At 36.9% G+C, this 23,517-nt stretch overlaps 2 protein-coding genes across 4 annotated transcripts in view; one reads left to right on the top strand and one right to left on the bottom strand.

Moving 5' to 3' along the window:
* The window catches only part of LOC136880376 (solute carrier family 35 member E3), a 49,547-nt gene extending 28,367 nt beyond the window's left edge, over positions 1-21,180 (bottom strand). The window contains exons 1-5 of one of the 2 annotated variants that reach the window (XM_067153296.2): positions 20,796-21,180; positions 20,484-20,594; positions 20,232-20,384; positions 17,627-17,709; positions 10,257-10,452 (exon numbers count right to left, since the gene is read on the bottom strand). In XM_067153296.2, coding sequence (XP_067009397.2) covers positions 10,257-10,452; positions 17,627-17,709; positions 20,232-20,384; positions 20,484-20,594; positions 20,796-21,176 — 924 coding nt within the window. In that variant the 5' untranslated portion in view covers positions 21,177-21,180. The remainder of the gene's footprint in view (positions 1-10,256; positions 10,453-17,626; positions 17,710-20,231; positions 20,385-20,483; positions 20,595-20,795) is intronic. The other variant, XM_067153297.2, reaches the window with a different exon arrangement.
* A 299-nt stretch (positions 21,181-21,479) lies between these two features.
* Positions 21,480-23,517, top strand: part of LOC136858510 (uncharacterized) — an 88,044-nt gene continuing 86,006 nt past the window's right edge. For both annotated transcript variants that reach the window (XM_067138107.2, XM_067138106.2), the window contains exon 1: positions 21,480-21,596. In XM_067138107.2, the coding sequence (XP_066994208.2) occupies positions 21,512-21,596 (85 nt within the window). In that variant the 5' untranslated portion in view covers positions 21,480-21,511. The remainder of the gene's footprint in view (positions 21,597-23,517) is intronic.

Raw genomic sequence — 23,517 nt, 5'->3', positions numbered from 1 at the left:
CATTTTCATATTCCCCTCACTGTCTTCCTCCAGTTTAGTTGTAAATTCTTCCCAACTTTTCTTTTTTTTTCTTCCTGTACAATTCTCTTGACTTCCAACTTCCTGTATCTACATTCTTTCACCATATCTTCCAATTTATTGTTGTATATTTGGTCGCTGTTGATTCTACTGTCAGACTTAGCCACATCAAGAGCTTTATTTTTGGCTTTATTCCTTTTCATTATGCCTTCTTTCACTTTATCATTCCACCAAGATGTTTTCTAACTCTTCTGCTTGTTCTTCCACATATTTTATCTGCGCTACTAACCAGACTTGCCTTAAAATCATTCCATTCTTCATTATCTTTCTTTGTGTCTGTTATTGGTATTTTAGTTCTGATTTCCTCTTGAAACTGCTATTTGACTTCCAGATCTTTCAATTTCCAGTCTTTAATTTGTGGTTCATTCTTCTTGTTTACTTTAATGATAGGTTTGGTGACTTTTAGGTCTGTAATGAGGAGTCTATGGTCACTGTCAAGGCTCTCACTAGGTATCACTTTTACATCATACACCTTTTCTCCACTTGGTCTATCTGTGTCGATAAGGTCTACCACTTCTTTCTTCTTTATTCGTGTCAGAAGTATCAACTTTACTTATAGATATTTAACAAAAAGCAACAAGATATCTACATTCCTACTAAACAAATATACAAGTCTATTATACAATCACAGATAGAGCAACAATATTCGAGAGCTAGATGATGCTTGCCCAGTATCGGGCGACGTCAATAGCGTTGGGGGAGGCTGCAATCAAGTCTTTCATACTGACCATCCCATCTGTATCTTGTTATCTTGTGGCTATCCCATTTCTGAAACCATGAGTTCTTCACCAAAAATTGGTTTTGTGTACATAGATCAAGTAGACGCTCACCCTCCTCATTTATATTACCAAATCCATAAGGACCAATAATTTCTTTATAAATTGACCTATCAGTTCCTACCTGGGCACTAAAATCCCCAATTATCATCATGTTCTCTTCATCAATGATGTCCTCTAGTTTTTCTAGGAAGCTTGCTTTTTGGTTATCACTACAACCCTGCTGGGGAGCATACACTTGGATCATAGTTTGAGTTTCTCCATTTAGGCATATTTTAGCTTTGATTAATCTCACATTGATGAATGAGATGTCTGTTACACTATCAATGTCTTTATATATAAAACCAACTCCATTCTTCACCACTGCAGGATTACCACTCCAGTATAATTTATATCCATCCTCTAACATTTTTGTGTTGCAATCTTTCCATTTTGGTTTCACTTAGCCCTAGAATGTGAATATGTCTACAGTTCATTAAATCCATGATTTCACTGCATTTTCCTGTTAGAGTCATAAAGTTGAAGGTCCAATCCGAAGCTTGTTTCTATGATTAGTTCTTCTTGTGCATCTTGAATGAACATCAGACATGACGTCGTCATTAGTTCCAAGAGTACTTGAAGTATTGTCAATATTCAGAATATGTTTCTTTCCGGGGCTCGTTTTTGTTTTGAAAGCAACTGCACTGTACTCCCGTACTGACTTGCTAGGCTTAACGTACTAGAGGATTTTATTTCAGGGTGGTCTCCCTTAGCGTTTGGCAGTCCCCTGCCTCACTGCAAGACAGCAGTTGATGAATTTATGTGTTATTTCCCACACAAAGGCCTCATCTTATCCAGCATCTTGTATCGTGTAATATATTTTTTGAATTTTGATATTTATTTGTTTATTATAAAGGGCTTCTCCATTAGTATAATATTTTATATCTATGGTGTCAGTCTTACCAAAATATCATTGAATCACTAGTCTGGCTCTTGTTCTTGCCCTTTTTAATGTTTTAGGTGTGTCCATTTTTAACTTATGGTAATCATTTAAACTCTCTAAGTAAGTAAAATTCTGATTTTATTGTACCTTTCAACTTTTCTCTTGCACTATGCTTTATAGTCACCTTTTTTATATCAGCTTTCCTCTTGTAATTTAATAATTTAGTATTCCTAACAATTATCCTACATACTGATTTATCTCAATGCTAATGTAACCCCCACTTTTTTTATTTCATACCCCTATTTTTTCTAACTTATGTAGGATATGTTTCTTTTCATATATGACTTAATATTACATTGAAACTTTTACAATCAAATAAGCTTACACAAATTATGTGTTTTGTTGCTCAATATATGTTTTCCAGTTTCCATTTAACCTGGATCCGACCAAGATTTTAATTTTTAAGAATCATCTTGCAATTTTTAGCGTTGGATAATGTGCATATGAAGATCCCAGAAATGCTTTAATTTTATTTATTCGACGTGTAACTTCCGACAAAAGGCCCATGCCATATCGTCCCTGCTCTGGCAAACTAACGAATCTGAAAATTGTCAAGAGGTTAGGAGAGCTGAAAGAAGTTGTGATTACTCATGTCAAATCAATTTTTATATTTAATTATTGGTTTTATGTGTTAGACATATAGAATGAGCTGCAGATGTGAGACTTTGTCAGAGGGTAGACAGTATATAAATAACAAAATCTAGACCAGAACTTCAGAACTACAGATTCCTTAGTTTGTCAGTTTCGCTAGTTTGCCAGAGCAGGGACGATATATGGCACGCTGGGCGGTAGTGCTGTCTTTTGTTTCAATACGGGAATGTGGATGTTATTCCGCATTTGGCTTACAGATATGCTTCTAACCAACACTTTCTTTTGTAAATCATCAGTATACAAGTTTTCCTTCAATATTTGCATATATTACAAAAATAATGTTGTTCCAGAACTATTAAAAATACCTAGATGTTTGATTTTTGGTGCTAGGGATGATTTTATCGGGGTTGTAAATGACCTGAGTTGTTAATTGTATGAGGAAATAAATTTATATTTTAAATAATAATGCTAAAATATCACAAGCTACCCAAGTCACTTATTACATCTTGAGACAATCAGTCTGTATGAGGAATTATAGCAGCGGTATGTACAGAGATAAGTCACCTGTTCATATGAGTACTGCACTAACGGTGATGTTCTGAAAGGCAAGTACAGACTACTTATTACCTTTGTGCGAGTGATAATAAGTAAATCAGTCTACACATAAACCTAGCAAGGCAATTTTTCTTCGCTCCTGGAATTATAGAAAGCCAGTGATGCATTCCATCGCACCAAAGTTCCTGTACTGCATTATGTCCAAAACAATGAGATCTGCCGAACAAGGGAGCAGCTTTTAGCATGTAAGGTAAGTCTGGATAATTGCTCGCTGAAAATCAAGGTGAGAAATGCATTCTAGAGACATGTGTTTCAGCTGCCATGCGTTATGCATTCCACACCGCCGATCCAGGCAAATATTGCCCACCAACACTTTTTTTCTGCATTTGCTGAAGCTAGCTACCAGGTAAATTGTCGGCGAAGCCACCTCTAGATTCACCCCCGCTGTCATCATCTGAAAAAACGGCGGCGTCTGGAGGCTCCATGAATACCTTTTCTACGTCGGAAAGTTCATAATTTTCCAACAAGTCAAGTACTTCTCACAGTGAAATTCTCTTAGAAAAATGTACGAACCCATAAACATGAAGCATATGAAGAAACAGGATGAATAACTGTATAAAAGATACATTTCAACAAGAAAACTGCAACGTAGTGTCAATTTTATGTGAAATATTTACTCTGTGTGATTAAAAATTGTTAAATTAAAACATATAAATTACTGCCTACACTATTATGCATTGCTAGGTTGATAAAGAAAAATGAAATGAACGGAAAGGAACATCGGAACTATAACAATTATACGCTGAGTTGTGCCGGACAGAAAGACAGCACTTCCGCTCAGCGTGCCACATAAGTACCACCAAACTTCTACTTCAAATGAAAGGACACCTATCATCACTAAGACATATCTTACCTAATCCCCATACTGCGCCGTTCCCGGCTCCCTGAGAGGACGCATAATATCCAGGCTAGCTTAATTATGACCTTTCCAACTAAAATAATTCTATAATTTGGGCGGTGAGTTCCGAATAAGAGAAAGACATACCATACGGAGCCAAATAAGATTTAAATCACCTATAGAAACGACTCTCATATGTTGCTTATTCTAATTCTTATGCTATCAAGATGTTACCGCACTCATTCACTTAAATCTAGGTCTCTACACTACGAACACATTGAAAGAACTGTTTAAAATTTTACATATTTGTTTATTATATAAATGTTTCAATCCAGAATTCGAATATTAAGCTATCCTCCCACAAGAAAATCTGCTAAAGGAAACTGTATGATCGACTGTTCACTTGGCCTGTTTCTAGGGAACATGGACTTAACCTCATAAGTCTACCTATTTCTCCATTCGATTATATAATTAATCATTTCCTTTTCTCTTCTAATTGCTCCATATCACTCTTTCATTCAGCACTTCCACATTTCTGGGTAAAAAGAAGAACCGAAGAAATGACGGTATCGTGCAAAAATATATGTACGCAACGTTTATCGAGAATCTGCCGGTATTTGGCACATCCGGCACCCACTATGCATTCTAAAGGAAAAGTTGCTTGATTTTGTCATCATTTACAATAGATCTACTGAAATCCATTGCACTAAGTGCTCAGGTCTTGCTTGCCCACAAAAATCAGGGACAGAATACAGTATATGGCAAATTATTAAGTTCCGCATAAGCCATTATTCAGCTGAATATTATTATGATCCAGCTCATAATTATCAAATTAAAAATCATAGGTCCAAAAGAAAATGTCAAATTCTCCCCCTTGGGCCCTTAAAGAAATAATCAAATCCGAATAAAGCGTACAATTAATGGATTAAAATGATGAAGTCAAATATGTTTGAATACTTAAACTAGTGAAATAGTTTATAACACAGGTGAGTAATTAAAATTCGTATAAGTAACTAAAAACTTACTTGGGTAACTAAAGAAAAACTTATCTGGATAACTAAAAAACTTATCTGGGTAACTAAAAAAAAATGTATTTGGGTGCACCCTAGCAAAGGAAAGGAAAAATATTTACAACATGAGTTCTAACAAGCTAAAATATAGACTGAGGGTGTCTTTTGCATGGTATCCAGGACGCGTTTTGAGATTTATAACCATATGTCATGAATTGGAATTTCCCCTATTGCATATCAGGTTTGAATTAACTATTAGCTCTCCCTCGGAGCTCATATTCATTTACTGCCATATAATCATTCCTATCTTTCTCAACATACTAATAAATACCTATGGATATTAACCTGGGAGGATAGTTCCCTAATGCTTCCCTACATAATTAGGTTACAATGTTGAATATGGAATATTCATGCTCCTTTATTTACGTTGTTTTATTCTGCGTGAAGTTTGATAAGACCTCTTTTTAAATCAATGTAATCCTCATAAAAGGTTCAATCAGTACCAATAAGATATTCATACAATTTTAAGATCCAAATCCTCTTATCATTTTAAGTTGTACATACGTGCGATATTATACTTGTTAACGACTACTCTACTAGTCACATCTGAAATATGCTATCTAGAGTGGTGCATGGTGTGAAGACTTGACCGTCGAATATAATTCCTACATTTTCATTCAGTCATCAGTGATAGGATGTCGCCTAAGAAGTTACTACGTTCCTCTCGTCTGAGAATAGATTGGTATTAGAAAACATTTGTGACAGTACATGTGTTTATTTCATCCTCCTAACTGAGATTTCGTTGACACTACCAAGTGTGTGCATTAACCAACAAATGTCACTCCGATCTTATTTGTATTTCTTTATGCTTGCTTGTAAGATAAACAGTACATGAAACGGCTACACATTCATTTCCTTATTAGCAAAACTCAACATGAAAACCACTAAGTCCACTACTACATCACCGTGCTCATCCTCGCGAAGAATCAATATCTATCACTATTCTAAATCATCAATCACGTATCAACTTCTCTTAAAATATTATTATTATTATACTTTCAAAAATATATTCTGTCTCCTTACTAAATACGGGTTCACTTCTTACAATCGTGGCCCTTATTATTTCAATCACGGTTCATGGACATATTTCACGATACTATGACCTTCATTCCGTCATAACCTCCAATTATCATAAACACATTTGTCTATCTAGCAAGCATATCCTACTGCTGGTTCCTAACTTGACATTCATTGGCTATAACCAATATACACACGTACCTACATCGCTCTTTGACATATCATACAACTCACTGTCACCTTAACGAACTCAGTATTTCACACTACATGGATCACATTTCGAACGTAGGCTTTCATCACTGATTGACTACCTATCTAAGGATTTGTCATGCATATCTGAAGATTACCTATCCATCTTTATTCTAACTCATCACACCACTCTTGTCGCTTAATCATTTTGCACGGAACAAATTAATAAATTATATTACACTTACATATGAATATAAACGTTATTACATTAATTTAAAAGTAAGACCTATCTGAATTCAGCATCTCCAGTCGTCGGCATATGTCCAGCTGACAGGACATATTGAAACATCGCCTCTTATTTCCCTAGGTGGACGGGAAATATTGGTATAGTTCTCCTCTGGGCTTAGTCATCTCGGTAGGCAACGTCATCCGGCGGCACCCATTTGGGCAGTCTGGCTTATCATCTTCTTAGAACATCTTGCTCACCTCTGGACTAGTTGGAATAGAATAGCAAATAAGATTAATTAGCATTTCCATTGTGAACAGCTGTGGGAAACTGTCTAATGCAAAGATTGTTCCTTTTGAAAGAGTTGATCTACTTGTCGAATATTCTCCTTGGGGTGATGTAATTTTATAATTTGAAATGAACAAATTCTCTTTCTTCACTCAATTTCGGGTTATTGTAGGATTCCCTTTCTGTAACTCCTTAACTTTGGTAATATCGTGAAATACGCCAGCAGAGACTGTTGTGACGTAAGCTTGTTGCCGTTATTTTCCACTCTCCATGTTTCTTGGAGTTCGCTAAATGAAATTATTAGTCTTCCACTTAATTCGCAACGTAGCTTCTAAAAATCCGTTCTTTATCCCGCTGAGCTGATTTCTTGTTGTACCGTCCTTAAAATTCCAGGAGTTACTTCCGTCTTCGACTCGTATTTTTCAAGTAGCAATCCAATCTCGTTTTTCTAATTTTTTAAAAAATAATTGTTAGTAACAATATTCCCGTTCGATCCTTTTCACTGCCTTCTGGATCTAAATTCTTTTTCTCTCCCGCTTGATGTGAATACTTTCGCCTTCGCTTGCGGTATGATCAGACCTTTCGACGTTAATTATTCTAAGATACCTGGGTTCCATCTTTGTTCTACTTACGGACGGAACTTCTTATAACAGTGAAATGGCACAATACATATAAGGACTTTAGAGAAAAATATAGCACAACTGGGTCCATATAAATAACTATAGAAGTAATGCAGGAATTACTTCAAACGTGCAGCCATTACTGGCACTCGTGAAAACAAGACTTCATTTTTATGTAGCTGTATCGTACCATTGGGCACGTTATACTAAAATAAACCATGTAAGATGTTCGGCGAGACTTCTCTGAACACGACAATACCGTAGTAAGCAATACAGTGCACACAGTTTCAATAATAAGAGTCCAAGAAGACGGTGTTGTTTGCCATGCCATATATGGCATGCTGGGCGGATCCAGGTTAAACAATTTAGTGAGGTTGCTTGGTTTGTGCTATCTTTCCCTTGTTTCCTGCTTTCACCATTTCCCCTCACCTTACTAATACATGACATAGCACTCATGAGCCTCTCTATTCCTCTAGTGACACAAACAGCCGACCAAGAGAACCACCACAAGTTCCTAACTGGCATACCTGAGCACTTTATTGTATAGTGCTGACATTTTCAATTTCTCAATTTGATCCATGGTAAGTTCTCTGAAGGCCCACAATTCTTCAAAACTCTGCTTATTTTAACGATATCTAAATCTAACTGCTAAGGTTAGAACTTTACTGTTGCCAGCCCTGAAGATGATTTTCTGTGGAATTCTATTTACGTATGAGGCAAATATGGTTAATATCTTAATTAAGGTCATGGCTGCTACATTTCTATCTTAGCATTGCCAAAAACTGTGTTGATTCAATGTTAGAAAGGTAAAAAAATATGTAAATACAATTTTGAAAAGAAGAACAGTTATACTGTGTATTGGTTATAGCCTTATTTTCATTTCTAAACTTAATAGAATTTCTAAAAGTTGTTTTCCACCTGCTTGACAACATAAAGCAGATTGGCACAAAGGTAGAGCAGTCTTCCCCTACAAACTTCTTTTATCCATTCACAGGATTGCTCCCTATGGTGGTATCCTGTTTGGGATAGGTATGTAGTGTATTTCAAAACTCTCTTCTGCAATAAGGAGCTGTCTTTACATCATCAAAGATTCACTCCTCGTGTTATTCACATTACAAACATTTTTCAGGATCACTGCTGTGGCACATTCTTCCTCCTCAATAGAATCTAGGAAAGCACTACTAGAATACTGTTCTGTTTCATCCCTTTCTTCTGTAAGGGTCATCAATATGAAAGCAGAATGTTACTTAACAATAGCCTAGTTAAATTCAAGCAGTACTGGTGGATTATCCATATGTTCCATTCTTTAAACATTAGAAAAATTTTCAATCATGTACTCTGATTCAACTTGTACTTCAGTAAAAATTTGAATCCTCACTTCTCCTTCAGGGAAGTGTTTGTTATTCTACTTCTTCTTAGGTCACTTCTTCCAACACACAAGTGGGGTCATGCGTGTGAGGTGCGTTGCACATGTGGACTTCACTCTTTCCCGCCCGGTAACTAAACCTGGGATCCTTCAGGCAAGGAGTCAGAAGTTTGTTTCTCTACTTCTAAACTGGAATCTTTCATCTACTGAAAAGGATTTGAACATCCGCTGGGAGTGCAGTTCACAATTTTGAATGCACAATATCTGCTAACAAATATTTATGACAAAACACTAAAGTATCTGACAGATGAAGAGAGAACTCACACAAGAAGTTTGCATTTTGTCCAAATGCTCTGAGCTTAAAATTATATAATCTCCACCACCAAATATTCAATGAATCAGTTCATTTACAAATACTCACTTTTGCAATCAAAGGTGCTCTTAAAAATAGGCCTGACAAAGCCAATGACTTGATCTTATACGCTGGTGGTGATTATTGTTTTAAGAGGAAGTACAACTAGGCAACCATCCTCTATATAACACTAATCAGAGGGAAAAACAGAAGGGATCCGACACTTCGAAAAATGAAGATATCGGTCAAAGAAAGACAAGGGCCACGAAGGGCGTGAAAATGAAAAACTCCCTAGCCCTTGCAAACCTAATAGCGTCAGGGTCAGAAAAGAACAAGAGTTGACCAAGTGAGGTCGGAGAGGATAGATGAAAGTGAGGAGCCTGGCACAAGTAAGTGGAAGCAATGCCAGGACTCAGCTAAGGGACCCGTGGTCGCCAACCCACGCTCCAATGTTCAGAGCCCCTGGGGCCCCTTTCAGTCGCCTCTTACGAGAGGCAGGGGATACCGTGGGTGTTATTCTACCGCCCCCACCCACAGAGGGATTGATCTTATACCTTGGAAACTTTTGGTGGCAATTCTCATTCATTATCTGATGGATTTTCCATACTTATTCCAGGAAAATGTTAGGAGAGTACTTCAATTTGAATACCAGGACACATATGACAATTGTATGTCCAAATAATTGCAGCTATGCACACTTTCACAGATAACACAAGAGCAATGGTTATCATATCATTGAATGATAAAAACGATTGATGACCAAAGATTTCCCTTATTCCTAAAGTGAATCAACAACAAAAAAATACCATCTTATTGGTCAAAATGTAAAAAAAAAAAAAAAAAAAAAAAAAAAAATTCCCATAAGCATTTAGTCATAAGAGAGTTTAGAACCACTGCAATACAAAAATTAGCTGTAGCTGCCTTGGATAGTAGGCTATGGGAATAATCAGCAACAACTTCAAATTATTTTTTGGGTTTATGCCAACTTAATATTGTGTTACTAGGCCTTGAAAACAATAATCAAAGCTTCTCAGCATTCTCAAGAAACACATATCAAAGAACTGCACAAATGAATGAAGAATTAAAACTACATGCATTATTTATTTTAGCTAACAATTCCTGTCTAACATGCAAACAAACTCTAGCTCTATATCTTTGATAATTCCAATTCTTCATTCAAAATATACTCATATAATACATGTCCTTGATATTTACATCCTGAGTGTTCTGTCTGTTGTTAGTACATACTCGAGAAATCCGGTTGGGATCCTTCAGGCGCCTCGCCTGCAGCTTAGACCCGCCTACCTTCACATGAGCATAAGCTGTGATGCCAATCACAGTCAAGAGAATACCAACTCCTTGGTTGACATGCAGTGGGTCTTCAAATAAGAGGACTCCTCCCAGAACAGTCAAGCAGAACTTGAGGTGACCCACCATATTATAGCTGGAGTAAACTGTCAAGGAAGACATCCATATTATGATAAGTAGTTGCCTACCTGAAGAACTGGTAGGTGGCTGCATTCCCAGATAATCAATTCTAAGAAATACATTTAAACTACATCTATATTACATAAACAGAGGGAAGAACTACAAGCTTGTATCCAGTATGAATACAATGGCAATTTGATGAAGCAATTAGCTTTAGGAAGGTAAAATCATAGACACACTACTGGAATATTCTGGTATGGTGAACAGAGACTAAGTGCAAACTTCAAGGAAATTAAGTGCATTCTCATTACCTTTTACCTTCATGTTGAGCATCAAAATGATAAATGTACAAAATATGCTGCCAAAAGTTGATTATTTATCTTGTATCAATTTAACCTTCAAAATTATTCCTAGAAAAGGAAATTTCACAAATCTACTGCTGTAAACAAGTTGTGTAAGTCTGGCAAGTTCCAACATAAATTTATTCAATACAGTTAAATTTAGGATGTATCTTGTGCAATAGCATAAACTGAAAGTTAATAAATGAGGGGATATATGACAATATAATCTCATTAAACAATATAAAATGGACTGAAAATATTGAGGGCTGAATTTATTTACAGAGTAGCAAACAGTGGATGGAAAGATACAATCATTAGAATAACAAAGGGTTGGTTCTTTTTATCTAGATACTAGCTGATGTACCTGTGCTTCGCTACGGGATTCTCAGAAAGACTGACTTTGTGGTTTTCCTAACTGAAATCAACATAGGTCATTACAAAAATGTGAGTATGAATGTAGCGATTAAAAGCAATGCTATCATATAAAATACTCGATCAAATGGAAAGCCGCACGTTTTATTACTTTTAATGAACAGTGCTGCGGTTAGATGGAGGTGCCAATCTAATAGTCCAAAGTTCCAGAGCTGGGATGACCAGGCCTCAGATTGCCATGAACACTCATCTGCCATTATTCTGCTAAATATGCACACTGTTAATTCCAATCAGTGCCTCAAAAGAGGGGTTGAATAGCTTGAATGCTATGACGATCCAGTGTGTTACGTACCAGTAGCATCAAAAAATTTATAAACCAGGGGAATGGCATGCTAAAGAAGAAAGTTATCTAACTCCCCAGCTACTTCCCATCAATATTCAGGCAGGCTGTTACACTCTGTACGACTGGGCGAGTTGACCGTGTGGTTAGCGGTGCGCAGCTGTGAGCTTGCATCCAAGAGATAGTGGATTCGAACCCCATTGTCGGCAGCGCTGAAGATGGTATTCCGTTGTCTCCCACTTTCACACCAGTCAAATGCTGGGCCTGTACCTTAATTAAGGCCTAAGGCACTCCTAGCCCTTTCCTATCCCATCGTCGCCATAAAACCTATGTCGGTGCGACGTAAATCAAATAAAAAATACTCTGTACGCAGCAGTAATCCTATCTACCGGATATGAGGGACAACAGAAGCCACAAAGCACATCACGACAAACAATGGTCAATGTAATGTTATTGTTGATCAACGTTATGAGATTTCTATATTGTAGGCCTTCACATTTAGTTTCCTTTCGACTCTGTGACTTGTAAAATATTTTATATCGTAAACTGTAGTTTCTTATTCTCCGACTTTACATACCGATTTTCATTAAATACGGTTTACCCATTTTCTCGTTACTCGGCGCTGATATGGACTTAATAACAAAAATCCAAATTTATGAATATCTTTGTGATCATAGCCAGTACGGTAACAATGTATAAGACATGAATAATATGAAATTTAATACTATATAACCTTAGTTATGTAGCATTCATCGATTACACCTCTAATAAGAAATATTTGAGATTTAAATTTTAGGCCTTCCTCTAAACTACCATTTCGCTCAGCGTGAATAAAATAATTTACAGCCTAGACTATAGCGACTTATTTCCTGACTTTGCATACCGATTTTCATCAAGATAGGACTACTAATAACAACAATATTTGAGAATAAAATTTTAGACCTTCCCCTAAACTACGATTTTTCGCAGCGTGAATACAATTATTGATAGCCGAAATTGTAGCAACTTATTCCCCAACTTTGCATACCCATTTCATTTAAAATACGACCACTAATAATATAAATAGCTGAGAATTCAAATTTAGGCCTTCAATCAATCAATCAATACTGATCTGCATTTAGGGCAGTCGCCCAGGTGGCAGATTCCCTATCTGTTGCTTTCCTAGCCTTTTCCTAAATGATTTCAAAGAAATTGGAAATTTATTGAACATCTCCCTTGGTAAGTTATTCCAATCCCTAACTCCCCTTCCTATAAATGAATATTTGCCCCAGTTTGTCCTCTTGAATTCCAACTTTATCTTCATATTGTGATCTTTCCTACTTTTATAGACGCCATTCAAACCTATTCGTCTACTAATGTCATTCCACGCCATCTCTCCGCTGACAGCTCGGAACATACCATTTAGTCGAGCAGCTCTTCTTCTTTCTCTCAATTCTTCCCAACCCAAACATTGCAACATTTTTGTAACGCTACTCTTTTGTCGGAAATCACCCAGAACAAAGCGAGCTGCTTTTCTTTGGATTTTTTCCAGTTCTTGAATCAGGTAATCCTGGTGAGGGTCCCATACACTGGAACCATACTCTAGTTGGGGTCTTACCAGAGACTTATATGCACTCTCCTTTACATCCTTACTACAACCCCTAAACACCCTCATAACCATGTGCAGAGATCGGTACCCTTTATTTACAATCCCATTTATGTGATTACCCCAGTGAAGATCTTTCCTTATATTAACACCTAGATACTTACAATGATCCCCAAAAGGAACTTTCACCCCATTAACGCAGTAATTAAAACTGAGAGGACTTTTCCTATTTGTGAAACTCACAACCTGACTTTTAGCCCCGTTTATCAACATACCATTGCCTGCTGTCCATCTCACAATATTTTCGAGGTCACGTTGCAGTTGCTCACAATCTTGTAACTTATTTATCACTCTATAGAGAATAACATCATCCGCAAAAAGCCTTACCTCCGATTCCACTCCTTTACTCATATCATTTATATATATAAGAAAACATAAAGGTCCGATAACACTGCCCTGAGGAACTCCCCTCTCAACTATTACAGGGTCAGATAAAGCTTCACCTACTCTAACTCTCTGAGATCTATTTTCTAGAAATATAGCAACCCATTCAGTCACTCTTTTGTCTAGTCCAATTGCACTCATTTTTGCCAGTAGTCTCCCATGATCCATCCTATCAAATGCTTTAGACAGGTCAATCGCGATACAGTCCATTTGACCTCCAGAATCCAAGATATCTGCTATATCTTGCTGGAATCCTACAAGTTGAGCTTCAGTGGAATAACCTTTCCTAAAATCGAATTGCCTTCTATCGAACCAGTTATTAATTTCACAAACATGTCTAATATAATCAGAAAGAATGCCTTCCCAAAGCTTACATACAATGCATGTCAAACTTACTGGCCTGTAATTTTCAGCTTTATGTCTATCACCCTTTCCTTTATACACAGGGGCTACTATAGCAATAATCAAATAAGTACTTCAGATATGGTACTATATCCCAACCCATTGTCTTTAGTATATCCCCAGAAATCTGATCAATTCCAGCCGCTTTTCTAGTTTTCAACTTTTGTATCTTATTGTAAATGTCATTGTTATCATACGTAAATTTTATTACTTCTTTGGCCTTAGTCTCTTCCTCTATCTTGACATTATCCTTGTAACCAACAATCTTTACATACTGCTGACTGAATACTTCTGCCTTTTGAAGATCCTCACATACACACTCCTCTTGTTCATTAATTATTCCTGGAATGTCCTTCTTGGAACCTGTTTCTGCCTTAAAATACCTATACATACCCTTCCATTTTTCACTAAAATTTGTATGACTGCCAATTATGCTTGCCATCATGTTATCCTTAGCTGCCTTTTTTGCTAGATTCAATTTTCTAGTAAGTTCCTTCAATTTCTCCTTACTTCCACAGCCATTTCTAACTCTATTTCTTTCCAGTCTGCACCTCCTTCTTAGTCTCTTTATTTCTCTATTATAATAAGGTGGGTCTTTACCATTCCTTACCACCCTTAAAGGTACAAACCTGTTTTCGCATTCCTCAACAATTTCTTTAAACCCATCCCAGAGTCTGTTTACATTTTTATTTACCGTTTTCCACCGATCATAGTTACTTTTTAGAAACTGCCTCATACCTGCTTTATCAGCCATATGGTACTGCCTAACAGTCCTACTTTTAAGACCTTCCTTTCTATCACATTTATTTTTAACTACCACAAAAACAGCTTCATGATCACTAATACCATCTATTACTTCAGTTTCCCTATAGAGCTCATCTGGTTTTATCAGCACCACATCCAAAATATTTTTCCCTCTGGTTGGTTCCATCACTTTCTGAATCAGCTGTCCTTCCCATATTAACTTATTTGCCATTTGTTGGTCATGCTTCCTGTCGTTCGCATTTCCTTCCCAATTGACATCTGGCAAATTCAGATCTTAGGCATAGATATCAAGGATAATTAAATAAAAAATCACCTATTCAATACTTTCCACGTTTAATGTGGTTATTATCTACATGATTTTATGTAGACTCATTCAGATTCAGATCTCCCGCTACAATCACATTTCTTTCCATGTCGTTTCCCACATAGCTGACTATCCTATCAAATAATTCCGAATCCGCATCAGTGCTACCCTTTCCCGATCTGTACACTCCAAATATATCAAGTTGCCTATTATCTTTAGAAATGAGCCTTACACCTAGAATTTCATGAGATAAAATTGATGTCCACCTTTCCCCAATTCTAATTGTGAATCTCAGTTCAATATGGGAAAATGAAATTCTTAACATTATGTCAGACAGTTCGAGAAACTTCATGGTAATCTCAATGCAAGAGAATTAGAGGTTGCATGATTGCACTTGATAAGTACAGCCAACGACAGAGCTTTTTCAAAGAGTACAATGCCCTGAAAGAAGAAAGAGACTTGTCTAGACATTTAGAAATTTCAAGATAGCATGATACAGCTCCTTCTTACAGGATAGTCTTATTAGACTGAGAGAGTGCCTCCACCATGCAGACCTGCTGATATAGCAGAAACATCCTGTTATTCGACGGTGCACATCACTAAGTTGTTGATCCTCCAGACGCACATAAGGCTACACCACCTTGGAGTCTAAATTGTTCTCTCAGTACTACGCAAAGAATTCTGGATCCCCGAGGCATGCTAGGCTGTAAAGAAAATAATCAACATGTGCTACCATGCAAGATCACAAGGAGCCAGCAATGCAATGAGATCAAAGCCCCATTGCCTGTACACTGAATCCAACATACTGTGGCATTTGCAGTTACTGGAGTGGATTTTGCAGGACCACTACACGTTAGGGTAGGGAGCCTTCTATAGAAATTGTATATTATGCTCTTCAACATGTGCAACTAGAGGGACCCTTCACTTTGAACTAGCTTTGGACATGACTATGGAGAAGTTTCTGATGGCTTTCAGACAGTCTATGGGAAGAAGAGTGCTCCCACGCACAATCTACTCGAACAACGCAACAAAATTCCATGCTGCACACACAGGAATGTAACGGTTCATCCAAGTCATTATATACCCAAGAACAAGCCAGTATTTCTCACACAATGGAGTACAGTGGAAATTTTCAGCACCACTGTCAGCTTGGTGGGGAGACTGGTGGAAAAGAAAGGTGGGGACGGTTAAAAGATGCCTAAGAAAGGTTCTGGGGAAGACTAAGTAGTGAGGAGGCACTCAGAACACTAATGGTGGAAATAGAGACCGCCATTAACTCAAGACCAATAATTCAAGATGGAGCTGAGACAATGACTCCAAATTATTTCCTAAATGGCACGCGACTAACTGCCCTGCACACAAGCTCTGAACCCACAACCCAGATAGACCTGAAGGGGGAGGCCAGACTGCAAATGAACAGACTAAAAATGGAGGAGAGATGGAGGAATGAGTATCTTCTTGACCTCAGGAGCTTCCATGAAGTTCGACTCCCAAATGGGCAGATGTGGAAGTGCCGAGCAGGAGACATCATGCTGCTTCAGGATGATATGCAACTTAGACATCTGTGGCAGAAGGCACGAATCACCGAAAGGAAACCAAGCAGAGACAATAAGGCACAAACCCCCATCCTTTAGATAGCCAACGGGACCAAGATTTGTCGGCCTGTACAGCTGGTCCTCCCTTTGGAGATCGATCAGGGTGGGGAGGATGTGGAGAACTGAGAAGTTGAGCTTCTGTAATTCCTTTCTCTATGTATAGACAAGAAATGTGTTTTTCCACCAATCAATACTTAATTTATTGTAAATAAATTACAATAGTACCGGTTTCGGCCCTTCAAGGCCATCATTAGCTAGTACATGATTAATTAATGATTAATCATTGGTGGAAAAACACATTTCTTGTCTATACATTGAATCTATCAATATGGAAAGTGAAATTTATACATAATAATTCCTTTCTCTATGCATGTATTTATTTCCTATCCATGTTTTCTTTTCTCTTTGCATATACCGACCGGATAGTTGATGAATGAAAACCTACAACCTGTTATCCAGTCTTTGACTGGGTCAGGGATGGAATGAATGAACCATATATAGGCTATTATGACAATGGGGTCGCCACTCCCAAGGTGATTATTAATGACTGATAAATGCTATGAAATGATAATGGAGAGTGTTGCTGGAATGAAAGATGACAGGGAAAACCGGAGGACCCAGAGAAAAACCTGTCCTGCCTCCGCTTTGTCCAGCACAAATCTCACATGGAATGACCGGGATTTGAACCACGGTATCCAGCGGTGAGAGGCTGACGCGCTGCCGTCTGAGCCACACAGGCTTCGGCTAGTTGATGCTCATAATAAAAGATGGGTACACTCTAAGACATAGCTCAAATAACAATCCTTGGGAATAGATTTTGCTGGTTCCTGGTTAATGTTATGTTTAATCCTCCTAAAAAGTACAAACTACAGTATTAGCTGTAATAATGAGATCTTTGATACAGTATTATAATTAGAAAATATTTCCTTCACTTCTACTGCGCTTTTACAGTCATACCGGCTCCTGGTCTCATATAACTGCACTTGAGCCTCTTCAAAATCAAGAAGTCAAGAGTAAGCATCTATCATTCTGTAAAGGATACGTCAATGGAGATGTGTTTCCAATAATCCAGTAGATGGAAATGTTGACAAAGAATGCAACAACGCATGAGGTCAGCACCATTCCCTGGAAATACATCACACACATTTAGATTATATACCGGAAATGCTATTTCTAATTAACATATGCTGTAGAAATACAAATAATATTATTGCAAGAAATGTGGAAAAAAATAAATGGGGTTTGTAGCTTATACTATTTCTCCTAAATTCCTCTGCTCTTCAGCAGAAAGATCATAACTTCATAATCATCAAAAATAAAGTTAATTTCAAATTATAGTACTATCAACAAACACATACCAGTCAAAAATAGCGCAAATCATTTTGGGCAGCAGTGTCAGCCATATCATATTACACTGCATGGTAATTGGAAAAAGACAATGCTGCTGCTGCTGATGATGATGATTGTTGTTGTTTTAAGGGGCCAAAAATCACGGTCACTAGCCTCTAAAAACACAATAGAGTTGCACCTTAACACGTTCCTTGCGGTTCAGGTCACCATGCGTCCCGAAGCATGTTACTCTTATCCGTCACTGTGAACTTCCCAAAATTGCAGAGTAAGTAACTACATCCTAGTTACAAATTTCCAATAACTAATGGCAACACAGTGTTCCTATTGAAGTAAAGGATCGAGGCATACTGCTAGTTTCAATCGGCCCACCAGTGACCTGAAGGAATTTTTCTCATATCGCTTCGGGTTACCCTGTGTTCGGATTGTTGTCTAACCTATATTTTCTTGATTAATTAATTTCATTATGTTCCGTATTGAGATCTATCATATATCATAGAAAGAAAGAGAGATCCACCTGATCAATACTTATTTATTAATTTTTTTTTTTTTTAAACAGAACCGGTTTCGACTCCTCACAAAGTCATCTTCAGCTGTCATACATTTACATTAGACTATACATTCTCAATAGTAATACCTTGCCAAATTTAAAACAATTTTGTACTGAATGACATTAAGTAGTCATGTTTTCGATGTCATGCACCATTATTATTATTATTATTAAATAAAAATGTTGAAATTTACAGCGGTTGTACCCATCGTTCACTAGTTAATTGGCTTCCTCAGGAGATCAGTGGTGGTGTCCGACTCATGATCATGGGTTCGATTCCAACCAACAAAAGAAAACACTAAACCTAAAAGATGACATTTCATTTTAGCAGATCTACCAATAAAAATAAAACTATACTTCTCCTCTAACGGCAGCCCTGCAGTCTCTTCCTACAAGGATGTAGAAGTAAATGGGAGTGAGATTTTCCCACACTCTCTTATCTATATCATTAAGTCCGAAGTTTGAGGTGAGGAAGTATACACGATGAATAACGCATGGTTGATAGCAGTGGCGATCTGACGGACCGAAGCTTAGCACACCTATCCTCCGCCGGTCCCCACTCCTATCAGATATCCAGCAGCAAGCCGCGTGTGCCGAGTCGAGGGGAGAGGGGGGAGAACCTGGGCTGCAATATCAGTCTCCTATGCCTTGCTCTCAGAAATATGTGCGACGTTTTTTCTCCCTGCTTTCTAGTTTTGTAAATGGAACAATGTTTCAGATGCTTACATTATAATGTGCTTTAGATTTCCATCGTTCGCATTTGAGGTTTGGGCTTCACTGATAGCCTTGGTAGCCCTCAGTATACGCCACTGAATAACAATAATAATGAAAATCCATAGCCTGTTTCCAGTCATTCAACCGGGTCAAGAATGGAATGAATAAAGCGGTGAGGATAGGAAATGTGCCGGCTGCCTGTCGCACTCCTCTGGGGCAACGATAAATGACTGACAGATAAAATGTTAATGAAGTGTGTAGCTGGAATGAAAGATGGTAGGGAAAACTGGAATACCCGGACCTGTCCCACCTCCGCTTCGTCCAGCACAAATTTCACACGGAGTGACTGGGGTTCGAACCACAGTATCCAGCGGTGAGAGGCCAGCGCACTGCCACTTGAGCCATGAAGACTTGAATAATATAATAATAATAATAATAATAATAATAATAATAATAATAATAATAATAATAATAATAATAATAATAATAATAATAACAACAACAGAAATTGGTTGAATAAGGAAGGTAAAGAAATTCAAATAACTGGGAGAAACAATTCAAGAAAATGGTTTGGAAACATCTGCAGTAGAAGAAAGGACACATAAGAGTATACTGTATACGATAACTAGGAATATCTACACAATAAAGTGTTTAAAACCCTCAAAATACAACACTACAACACAGCAGTCAAACTGGAATGCCTATACACGAGTGAACATCTAGTACTGAATTACAAGCTGAATAAATTAGAAGTACTGCAAAAACAATCATACGGAAAATACTCAGTCTGCTAAGAACTGCAGAACTCTGGAAATCGAGAAGTAATGATGAAATAGCCTATACCGGAACATAGAAAACATAACAGAAACAATGGGAAAGAAAACAGGCTCGAAATGGTCCGAGGAGAGGAAAAGGAGGCATAGTGAGTAGATGAAGGAGTGAGTATTGGAAGAAGAAGGAACAACAAAGGATGAAGCATTGAAATTGTCACATGGTCCCTAAAAGACCAAAATGGAGAAATAATAATAATACGTACTATATCTGCGAGAGTCCATTCACGCATAAAAGTTTCATTGAATGGTTCAAGAAATGGCACCAATACTAGAAGCATCAGTGCTGATATTGGTGCTTGATAGTAAAGCAGCTGCATAGCATCCATCTGTAATTCATGTTGTTTCTGACTCACCAGCTGAAAAAAAGATGAAAATGGAGATGAGTAGAAAATGTAAAATTATCAAAAAGAGTTTTTCCTTCATTTTGATTAAATAAACTGCACTGCTGTACTTACCACTTGATAAAAAGACGTCACTATGACACCCAAAATTGCATACAATGTTCCCAAGAAGTTGAATTGAAGATCATAATAGAAGTTAAGGAAAACTCCTAAAGTAATTGGGATCTGAAATAAAGCACATTCTATTATAAATGAAAATTATCAATCGTATAGTAACAAGCAGATTTAGTATTTAGAAACAGAGGTACAAATTTCTGTAGTTTTAAGCATTTATATACTTAGGGGGGTTTAGAATGCATGTAGACTGAATCAAATAAAAAGTGCTACGAAAAGTAAAATTTAATTATAAACAGAATTAATCCTCACCAAAGTCAGCTTAACACGAAGAGAAAACCTTTTCTTATACAAAAACATTTGTATGGCAATAATACAAGGAGTTGTCATAGATTTGGCTAGTTGAAATGTTCCGACTGTATTACGTTCTAAACTTAAATTTGTAAAAACTACAAAACCACAAAATGTTGAGGCTAATGGTAGCATGTCTTTGATCCCAGCAGATTTCACATGAAACATATTCCATTTCTGACAGATATGTAGCCCTAAAAACGTGACAATAAAGTGAAATAAGGTTAGAGTTATATTAGGAAAACCAATGTTTACGTATACCCACTTATTCAGCAACACGATAACAATAGAACAGACAATATTAAACAAAAGGTAAAGTGACGTTAATGTTGTCCGGTCCATTGTAGAGCCATATGCGCTGAATACAGCCATACATACACAATCAGATTAGCCAACCCTGAGTAGCTACTGAATTACAATTGAGACTATAATCATGATTATTTCTGAAGTAATAGTACTTATAAAATATTAAGCGTAAGGCATAATACAAGATTATGTCAGATTTATTTATTTTCAAGAATCCATTTGGAAGCCAACACTCGTCGAAATTACAGCAAATGTTGGTCACCAGATTATCTTTCTTCGTCTGTCTTTGATCTGTCATATCGTTGCTTAGCAACGGCGTCCTTTCTCTCGCCTAAGCATGTGTTGTACAGTGTACTTCGTGTTTTTGGAACATGAATATTCGAATTAATCATTCGCCATCTCCAGTTGTTGAAAAGGATTTTATGATACTTACAACACTGTTCATCACAATTACTTGTAAGTAGCAACAATAGCCTAGGCTACTATGTTCAAATTTAATTAAATTTAAAAGTTTTATGTACTGTTCTGTATTTTTTTCTGGTTTATATTCTTTAATGATTTCGTTCAATGCTACTGTGGATAATAGTAGTTCATGGGCGTGAACATTAAAGTAATAAATTCAATTGAGGGAAAGATTTGACTTTAAAAGAAATAGTACTATATGTGAGAATTCACAAACTGAAGGATTGTAAAAGGTTAAGTTAAGGTTAAATATAAATTGATCCTATAACTAATCAGATTGGTCCAGAGACAGTGGCACCAGTTTGAAGAACATAGTTAAGCATCCAAATCCACTTCTTTAAGCTTTGCTTTTAATCTTAAGCAGAGGGCCTTTGCCATCATCCCCTTAATCTTGTTAATGGGAAACACCCAAAGAAATAGACAATGAAGACTTTTTCCTTTTACTTCAATTGCTTTCATTGTAACACTGCAGAGTTATGTTGGTAAAATAAAGTACAGATTTGTTTGCTCGTAAATAAAATTCAGTTTACATTTCTACAGTGAAAGTTGACTTACGGATCTCTGCCCTAGAAATGAAGTCATTGACTATAGAATCCATGTCCAAAGAATTGGACTCCTCATGTTGGACATTCAGGATTGCAAGATGGTTTAGGTGTTTTGAAGTCATTGTTAACCTTGGGTAGTTTCTTGTTCTTTTCAGACTTCCCAAACTTATCTTTCTACTGTAGAAGTTGATATAGGGATCATTAGTAGAAGTGTGATGAACTTCAATAACTGTGGAAGCATGGTCTTTCCATGTTTTTCTGAAGAACGTCAACCACATATGCCACACTGAGAACACTTTCATTCCTCATTTTCAGAATATCTGAAAGTATGTCTCGGTGTAATATAAACCTTTCAAAAGCTTCTTTAAAGTGTTCACTAAGCTCGTTAAAGTACTTCCTGTTTATTTCATTTGCTTAATTCTGTTTATTTAGTTCTGGGTACTCAACCACTCCCAAATGTCTTTTGTGGAACTAAGAGATCTGAGCCCCATAGAGTTGGCACCCCTGATCAGAGATATAGCTGATATTCCCAGTATAAGTGACTTAAGCAGAGATCATCAATTAACATACATACATACACCTTTATTAAAACATAGACTGCTATTATGCCTTTCATTGTGTAGTCTCCAAACTTCTGTCAGTGAACCATGCATGTCCACAATTCTCTATCTGCCACTAGCACTACTCCACATTTCTTACATTGAAATGATTGAAACCTGAGTCTAATCATCGTCTTCTATATCTTCCTCTGCTTTTCTCACCCTTTTTTGCTGATTTCATTATTTTCCTAGAAATCCTACTCATTTTGTATCACATGATTCTACCACTAAGCCTTTTCTTATGTCAAGTTTCTTCATGGTATATTGTTCATCTTCATACTATCCCCTCCTGCTATTGTTCCCTCTGATTTGTTCCAGCAATCATCCTTGCTACCTTCATGTCAGTTAGCTCCAACTCATGAATAGGATATCCTTCACTGTGATTTTCATCTGTACAGAAATATTTATCTGGAAACAGAGCAATGTAAGGATGGTTTTATCTTCAAACTCAAGTAGGGCCTACTGTTGATCACTACTGTAAAACGTGAGGAACTACATCTTATTTGCCTGTATTGAACTGAGATCACAATTGAAATAAAAATCTTGTAGGTTCCACCTTGTTCAATACAAATACACTGTTGTTCGATGGTTTTTACAACATCTATTTTATTGCAGAACTAATTTCGGCACTCATTTAGGCACCATTATCAGCTGCATAATAAGTCAAGAAAAACTTGAAGATATAACAGTATAAAACAACATATTGATACAATTACTTAATATTTATCTAATGTTAAGTTTAAAAACTCTAATTTACAACAAGATAATCCT

Source organism: Anabrus simplex, chromosome 1 (genome assembly GCF_040414725.1).
Source record: "Anabrus simplex isolate iqAnaSimp1 chromosome 1, ASM4041472v1, whole genome shotgun sequence".
NCBI classification, from domain to species: Eukaryota; Metazoa; Arthropoda; class Insecta; order Orthoptera; family Tettigoniidae; genus Anabrus; species Anabrus simplex.
Note: the sequence above shows the minus strand (reverse complement) of the source record. Positions and strands in the feature narration are given on the sequence as shown.